Source organism: Chaetura pelagica, unplaced genomic scaffold (genome assembly GCF_000747805.2).
Source record: "Chaetura pelagica isolate M959 unplaced genomic scaffold, ChaPel_1.0 scaffold436, whole genome shotgun sequence".
Lineage (NCBI taxonomy): Eukaryota > Metazoa > Chordata > Aves > Apodiformes > Apodidae > Chaetura > Chaetura pelagica.
In genome coordinates, this window is record NW_009953651.1 from 448,436 (window position 1) to 456,779 (window position 8,344).

General features: G+C 40.6%; 1 protein-coding gene across 1 annotated transcript in view; it reads right to left on the minus strand.

Moving 5' to 3' along the window:
- The window catches only part of ANKRD1 (ankyrin repeat domain 1 (cardiac muscle)), an 8,474-nt gene extending 2,235 nt beyond the window's left edge, over nucleotides 1–6,239 (minus strand). The window contains exons 1-8 of the mRNA XM_010000108.1: nucleotides 6,180–6,239; nucleotides 4,398–4,577; nucleotides 2,571–2,708; nucleotides 2,369–2,476; nucleotides 1,614–1,712; nucleotides 430–528; nucleotides 194–292; nucleotides 6–40 (exon numbers count right to left, since the gene is read on the minus strand). Coding sequence (XP_009998410.1) covers nucleotides 6–40; nucleotides 194–292; nucleotides 430–528; nucleotides 1,614–1,712; nucleotides 2,369–2,476; nucleotides 2,571–2,708; nucleotides 4,398–4,577; nucleotides 6,180–6,218 — 797 coding nt within the window. The 5' untranslated portion in view covers nucleotides 6,219–6,239. The remainder of the gene's footprint in view (nucleotides 1–5; nucleotides 41–193; nucleotides 293–429; nucleotides 529–1,613; nucleotides 1,713–2,368; nucleotides 2,477–2,570; nucleotides 2,709–4,397; nucleotides 4,578–6,179) is intronic.
- Between the last annotated feature and the right edge of the window lie 2,105 nt (nucleotides 6,240–8,344).

Consider the following 8,344-nt stretch of genomic DNA (forward strand, 5'->3'; position numbering starts at 1 on the left):
GGTTCAGCCTCACAGCGTCGTGCATTGGTGTGTCTCCTTCCTAGAATCAGGAGAGATGAACCACAGTGTCAGTCCCACCAGTCCAACACCATGGTACGGACCCAACCATATAGCCAGGGCTTTTTACAGGCAAATGGAGGCAGCAGCTTCATGCTTCCCGAGAGCTGTCAGGTCAGAAGTTGTTGGTACTTACTCTGTCTCTGGCATTGAGATCCGCTTCACAGGCGATGAGGTGCTCCCCACAGTCGTACTGACCTGTTCTCACAGCCACGTGCAAAGGGGTGCTGAGCAGCTGAGAGGTGGGAGGAGCAAGCAGTCAGTGACATGGAACAGGTAAAAACTGCTTGAAGAACAGCTACCAAATGTTATCTACTTGGGGTAAGGGTCAGCTTTTCTTCTAAAGAGCTGCTGCATCTGAGAAGCATGTACCTTGTCTCTAGCATTTCTGTTTATCCCTTTGTCCAGTAAGAATTTCAGAATATCCAGGTTCCCTCCCCGGCATGCCCAGTGAAGGGCTGTAGATTCAAGCTGCAGCAGGAAAAAGAAGTGGAAGTTAATTTAATTCATCATTATATTAAAAGCAAACCATTTTGATCAAATTTATAAATTAATCCAAAATAATTTCCATGCAATTCAACCTAAAGCACTTCACTGTGATCACTGAGTTCTTTCTAGTAACAGCTTTCTTATTTTGCCCTAATTCATTTAGTACTGTGAGCTTCTCACTCTTTGTGCTTGCTGCATATTGCTCTTAAAGACAGGGATCTTGGCAGTCCTACTGTGAGAGAGGATGTATTTTTTCTGTTCTGTGAACTTAGAAGTTACCTTAAGCCAGATTTTTTTCTGGCTGGTATGTGCTAGTTAGTATTTTTTTATTCAATGCCTTTTGGGTTCTAAAATGCATAGAAAATTAAGGGAAAGGAAAGGAACTTAGCTGATCCACAAAGTGAATCAGAACCCTTCTCCCCTACAGAATTCAACATCTCTGCCCTCAGCTCTGTGGGGAGGAGTGGAATGTCTCTTGAAGGTCCTGCTCTGCAAGTCATTCCTCCTGTTCCTTACGCTCTCCACAAACAGTGCTGGGTTAAGGGAGGGGGAGCAAGGCTTGCTTGTTCCAACTGCTTGCCAAAGGGAAGAAGAGCTGGGAGCAGCAAAAAAACAGCTGCAGAAGTTGTTGATACCCAGCTACCCTCATGGCCAGTGTCCCAGGGGAGCAGGGTCTCTTCTGGGAGCTGCCTTGAAATCCTGGTGGAGAATGCATGCATTGTGCTGAGCCCTGGACACACGCGTGGGACAGTGGTATCTCCACCACCTGCTAGCAGGCTGAAGTGATAGCCTGACCTCAGCTCTCTGCCTTAGGCTTTGTTGTTTGTGGCAGCCTGCTGGCCAGTGTGTCCCTCCGCTTCCTGTGTTTTCCAACAACAGCTTTGGCAAAGGGAGGCAGACACCCCCTCCTGAAGCATCTTCTCAGCAGTGTTATTTTAAGGATAACCTTACAAAATGCTATAAAGCCTTTTAACGCTCCTCTTCTAAAAGAAGCACTTCTGTAACTTTTGGCACTTTACAAAACGATACACAAGTTTTTTGAAAGAAGCATAAGTTGATCTGCATACCATGTCTTTTTGTTCAAGCCGGGCTCCAGCTTCCACCAACTTTTTCACCACTTCTAGATGTCCTTCAGAGCATGCCCTGTGCAATGCAGTGCGTTTGTACTGGCAATTAAAACAATGCAAAGCCAAATATTAAATACGGCACAAGGAAATATCTTTAAAGCTTTTCTCCCCTTCTTCCAAAAATGATGGCAAATACATACTTTATGCTGGTGTGTTTTCAAAGCTAATACTTTTGATACCTGAAATCTGCTAAATGTTATTAGCATTGTGATACTGTGAACTGCCTACCCAGTATTTTAAAGGGTGTAAGGAATATCTGCATTATGGCATTCCAATTTGAAATTATGCCTGTTGAGTTCACCCATCCAACATGCCTTTTGCGAATGCAGCTTATACATTATGGAGCAGGAGAGCAGGCAGCATCACTTTCTTTATGTTCTGCAGACAAATTTCTAGTCTGCTCATCTGTAGCATTGAAAGACTACCTGCTTCAGAAAATCAGGATCTCCTGATTACCAACAGCTTTCTTTTAAATATAAAGATTCTTTTGAGTTAATATGACTTTGAAAGGTCCCAATGGCCCCATCATCACTAGAAAACTTGATGTAGAAAACTTCCAGCATTTATTTACTACCTCTACCCTTTTTTCTCCTCAAAGTGTGGAAGCTGGAAAAACTAGTGGTAGAAGTTACTTTGCTGTGAAATAGCCTCTCTTTTGTAGCAAGCAAGCTTTGCAGTAAGAAGGAAGATTGTACCTCATCACAGACATTTGGATCTCCTTTGTCTGACAGGTATTTTTCAATTACTGGCAACTTATTCTCCAGTGCAGCTCTAAAGAATGTAGGTATATCCACTGGTCCTGTCTGGTGGAAATAAATATTCAGAGCATGAATGCATGTGGTGTAAAACTCCATCAATGTTTTCCCAGAATAAGTACTTTACTTTAAAATGACTTACAATAACTTCTGGTTCAGGCTCCTTTGAAATGGGTGCTTTCACTTTCTTGCATTTTTTCTTCTTCTTCAGCTGAATAATTTTTTCAAGATCCTCCAAGTTTTCAAGTTTTGACCTCTCCTCTAATTTCTTCTTCTTCAGCTAAAACAAATCAGGGATGACACCAGGTTGAGCTGAGTGTGACCACCTCTCAGAGTGGCAGGACAGTGTGTGCTACTGTTAATCTGAATTCATTTAAGAATGGATGATCTTTGAAATAAGTTGTCTTTTTTTTTACCTTTTTTACTGCAGTCACATCTGACTTAACAATTTAAGAAATGTCATGTGCAGCTTATGAGAGCTGGGAAACCCCTGCAGTTTCATCTGACTTCCACCAAGTATTTTTTCTTCAACCCCTTTTATGATGCAGCCCCCGATTTATTGCAACTTAATCCTCTTTGATAAAAAATATACCCTTGAGAGAAAAGTAACATTCATACCTATCTTAACATTTCAGTTAGCAAGTGTTACATTTTGGTAAGCTACAAAGAATGTCCCCAATATCCTTGGAGAGGCAGTTCAATAAATGTTCAAGATTTCCTGAAGTCTGCTTGTAAAAAACATCCCTGCATGAAGTCATTATGGGGCACTGCTAACATCAAGGTGAATCATAGAATGGTTTTGTTTAAGATCATCAAGTCCAACTGGTAACCTAGCCCTGTCAAATGTGTTGTCTGAACTGAGATCCAAGGTACCATGAGGTGTCCTTGACTTCAGAAGGGGGATGCACAAACAAGGGGTAACTCAGGACAAATGAAGAGGACAGATTCTGTCTCATGGTATCATTAAGGGTAAATTCATTGGCAGGACCCTGTCATATGGTACACATTTTTTCCAACTGAATTCTTGTTCAAGTTATTTCCACCTCTTATTTTTATTGTTCTCTGGATTTAGTGTTTAATCTGTAGATCTTTGACTTGATGGAAAATAATTACAGTGACTGATTGGACTCTGGATCAGCTGGAAAACCAAAAAGTTCCATATTCTGGAGGAACACAAAAACATTCTGTAGCAAGAAATGACCTCTTTGTTGAAGGTGAAGGTCAGTAGTGTTTATTTTAGTATTTCTGAGGCTCACTGTCCCATCAGAACAAAATCTTACACTCCCTTCTAGTTAAATTTCTTCAAACTCAAATAACTTGAATTTTTTAGGCCAATTGGTTGCTTATTCACCAAAGAATTTAATATATTACAGCTACTGTATTTGTGGGGGAAAAAAGCATCAGTTCTTAGGGATACAGGGAGAATTGTCATGCTCCAGGAATAAAAAATGGTATTTTTCTGTAGACCAGTATGACTTTTATTTGTAATTATTTTTCCCAAATGTACTGATTAGCATAACACATAGAATAAAAATAACTTCATGGTAGATAAGGCTTTTGGCTTCAGAAATGCACTCTTACACATTTCTTGGGTTAGTTATTTTTGGCAGCACTCATTAGATGTGCAAGCTGAAGGCATCTTACTGGCTTTGGTTGCTCCCTCTTTACTGACAGCTGGAAACAGTGACTGTGGGCAGGAGAGAGCTCACAGGGTGTCAGTAAGACATTATAGGGGGAGTTTTGGATTCTGCTTCACAGTGTTACTGCCTGCAGCCATAGCTTACAGGACTCAGCAGGTCTCCATGGCCTTCAATGGACTTTAAGCCAACCTCCTTTGGTGGTGATCTCCCAGGGGTTTATTCAGCTCACCACATGTATCTCTACCTTAGAAAGAAGCAAACCTTCAGGGGCTGCAGCAAAAAGTGCACACAGGGTGCTAAAAAACCAAGCATAAACCCCAAGAGCCTACCTCTGCTTCTAATTTTTTCTTCTTCTCATAAGCCAGATCATCTTGGTTCAGTGAGTGTACAGAGACTGTCTTTAGGTCATCCTGCTTCTCTAATCTTACAGCAGCTTCATACTCTCCATTTCTGAAGTCCTCAGGGAGGAAGCTGCCAGTCTCTTTATCGTCCGCTTTCTTCCCAGTCACCTGTAAAAGCAAGTGTGATATAATATAAGCAGCAGTTTCATGACAGCAATAGCCACCTCCAGGGAACACGGATTACCTAGAGACTAACTGCATGTCATTCCTGACCTGCTGTAGAGGGTGTAACAGACAAAGTGCAGACCTCATTCAGCCTGTGCCTGAATTAACTGTGCACTTGAATGGCTAGAGCATCCTCCCTTGCAGGTAGATCTCCCACATCCACCCAGCAACTCCCCGTGGGTGTCCGTGAGGACTTAGTCCCTGCTTGGCTGGGGCTGAGGTGCTGCTGTTCTAGCAAAACGCAAAGAGTTGGGAAGAGCATCCTTTATTTTCAGGGTTTTCTTCTTTGTTCACTCACAGGTGTCAGACTCAGCAGAAGACTGTGGCAGAAAGAGCCACCCTGACCAGCCTCCAGCATCTTGCATGTTTTGGGCTGGGGGGACTGAGCAGGTAGAGGGCAGGAGAGGCTTCCTCCCTTGGGACCTTATAGTTTTATTGAAGCACATCTGTTAAATTGTCTTGCTGAGTAATTTCAAGGCTGGTTATGCCTGTTGCTGTCAGTACCAAAGTCTGCATTTAAAGCACTCAGCAAAATAGCAGAAGGCAGTGCCTCTGCAGAAGCTACCAGAAGCTTTCAGTAGCTTTTGGAAATATTTCTGATGCCCGATTAAGTGTGTACAAAGAGATAACTTGTTAAACTTAGTAGAGGTTGTTGCGTATTTTGAGAATGGTTCAGTAAATTAATGTGTTCTGGACTGGCCTTTCATTCAATCACCTTATAAAATTGGATTTGTTATAGAATTTAATGCTAGAGAAGCTGTCAGGGCCTTGCCAAAAATTTAAGGCATCATTAACTAGTTAGGCTGTATGGCATTTGCATCTTCACATAGCCATCTGGGAGGAAAAAAAACCCAAGCAGTTTCTATATAACATTCCAACATTTTACTGGATTGTTCCTGTTTCCTCAGTTTATTGATTAAATCAGGCATCCTTAGTCCAAGCCCTCCAGTGGAATGTCCCATTATTTGTGGCCTGGTTTAGACATTATTTTTCAAAGCAGCTACCGTGGTGATGGATGGGATATACACAAATATTTTTCATGAAGAGCAGTGGGTGTGGGAACTGATAGTTTATTATTAGAAAATAATCTATCTATTATTAAACTGTTCCTTTAGCATTAGAAAATACTCTGGTTTTACTTCATTTATATGTCCTCTTAGTACTTTACTTAGTACTGGGTTGAAGTTACTCAGTGTGATCATAAACTTAATAGCTTCTAAAAAATAAAAATTAAAATCAAGGTTAAGGAAAATACATAGCTACATTTTGGTCAGCTTCTTCTTACTGGGGAACTATTTCTCATGCAAAATGCAAACAGCTGTGTAGCTGAATCAGTGGTGAGCCCCCTTCCGAAGGAAAAGTTAAAGTGAGAATATAGTAGGATACCCTATAGTATATGCAGGTTTTCACCATGAGTGCAGCAGTGCTGGTTAACCTGCCAGGTCACCTCTGTGATCCACAAAGGAAAGGCTGTGTCTCTGACTGATATAATGACAGTCTAGAAAGAAAAGTAATTAGGACTAAATGAAAGAAGGTTGTTCTTACCAGCTCTTCTACTTTCATCGTCATCATATTTGCCAGCATTTGAAGCTTGTACTCCTGTGTAGCTGAAACTCCCAAGTGCTCAGGCCAGCTCTGCTGGGACCACCACTCAAGCTTTGCTTATATATCTTTGGGAGAACTGTGCTTGAATGAGATAATCTTCCAACCTGGGAATCCGAGCACAGCCCTTGGGCTTGCCAGCGGAGAGGTAGGCTCGCGCTCATTCCAGACATGTTAACGAGCCAGATCTGGTGTCAAGGCAGGGAGGGGGCGTCAGTTGGGCGAGGAGGGGTGAGCCTCACAGTCTGACCACACCGAGTATGTGAATCAGATGTAATGTGAGCTCGTCATTCCTTTGGCAATGACTGCATGGCTCAGCAATGCCAGCCATTCTGTGTCCATAGTGCCCACTAGAACAGCTGTCTGTTGATGTAGTGTTATAACTTCATCTTCTCTTTTTTTTTTCCTCTTTTTTTTTTTTTTTTCCTCTTTTTTTTTTTTTTTTCCTCTTTTTTTTTTTTTTTTCCTCTTTTTTTTTTTTTTTTCCTCTTTTTTTTTTTTTTTTCCTCTTTTTTTTTTTTTTTTCCTCTTTTTTTTTTTTTTTTCCTCTTTTTTTTTTTTTTTTCCTCTTTTTTTTTTTTTTTTCCTCTTTTTTTTTTTTTTTTCCTCTTTTTTTTTTTTTTTTCCTCTTTTTTTTTTTTTTTTCCTCTTTTTTTTTTTTTTTTCCTCTTTTTTTTTTTTTTTTCAAACTGATATTCAGATGACTGTAAGAGACTGCAAAGGGTAAGTGGCCTATGTACAATACTTGTAGTAATATCCTCCTGATAAATTGATTATGACCCTTTAAGTCTCAGAAAGCCATTCTTTTCATTGCTATTTATTCTCGGATGATAAACAGTGTTAGGGGAAAGGATTTTTCTCATCATGATAGCAGTCTTCTATATTTGTTGGAAGGAAATTTCTGAAGGGATTACTAAGCCAGAATGATGTCTCTGGTTCTAAATGGGCCTATGACATAATAAGTTACAATCAGTGTAAGATCTCAAAACAGAAAGCTTTGCATTTTTCTGGGACTTTGTCAGTGTTCATAAGCAGAATAATAAATTATGTCCTATTATGCACCCCAAAAAATAGAAGTAATACTGCTTTCTCAGGCAATATTTTCCTTTTGGATATGAGAGAATAGCGGAACAGAAGCAATTTGTTAGTTTTTGGAGATAAGATGGGATACAGACAAATATATACAGATGATATGTGTATTATGTGGAAAAGGAGTTATTGAGTCCCTTGGAAAAGCTTTTCGTGTTCCATGAATCAGAGTAGCCTGGAAGCAGGAGAATTAACACCATCAGAAAGCAATTTTAGAAAAGGAAGATGTACTAATCTTTGCATTTAAGGAGTGTGGATAAATGCCAATAAAAATCAGTTCTGTCATTCTGTGATGCTTGGAGCTCCTGCCTATTGAGGCATATGTCTGGCTGTAGGCAGCCAGGTCACCTGGCTGAAATGAATACAACTGCTCAGGTGCTTCAAGTACGATATGTACATAAACTCTTCACCAAATCAAGACCTAACTATCTTGGGTGTTGTTTATATCATTAGCATCACTAGCATGCTGCGCTCCTGACACTGACCTTTCAAGGTGTCTTTCCTCTGAACTATCCCCCAGTAATCTGAGTATATCCAAACTTGTCTTCTAGTGCCCATCATACCTATGCCCTCCCTTTCCCTGAAATTAAGCTGGGCATCAGGTGGTTTCTTTACAACTCAGAATATATATGACATTAGAGGATGAGCCCCAGAACTAAAATAGAGTATGTGGCAGCAAGGGAACCTTTCAGAACATTTTTTTCCAAACCTAAGTACAGCCAGGATATCATTCCCCCAGAGTGCTATGTCCTGAATCACACTGCCAGGCTTTTTTTCACAGCAATTTTGTCCTCATGCTGTATTTCTCTGTGGTAAGAGGCAGCTTGGTGTGGCTTTTTCTTGTTTGCATATATACTGTAACAGCTTATCTTAGCCTGTCTCATTATGTAACACTTATTTGAGAGATTTTCTTGAGGTCACCAGCCCTAACAGGATGGCTGCAAAGACCACTGCTGGTTTAGTGGAAACAGATCACAGTAGAGACATGATGCAGGAAACATAGTGGTTTGCTTTAAGAA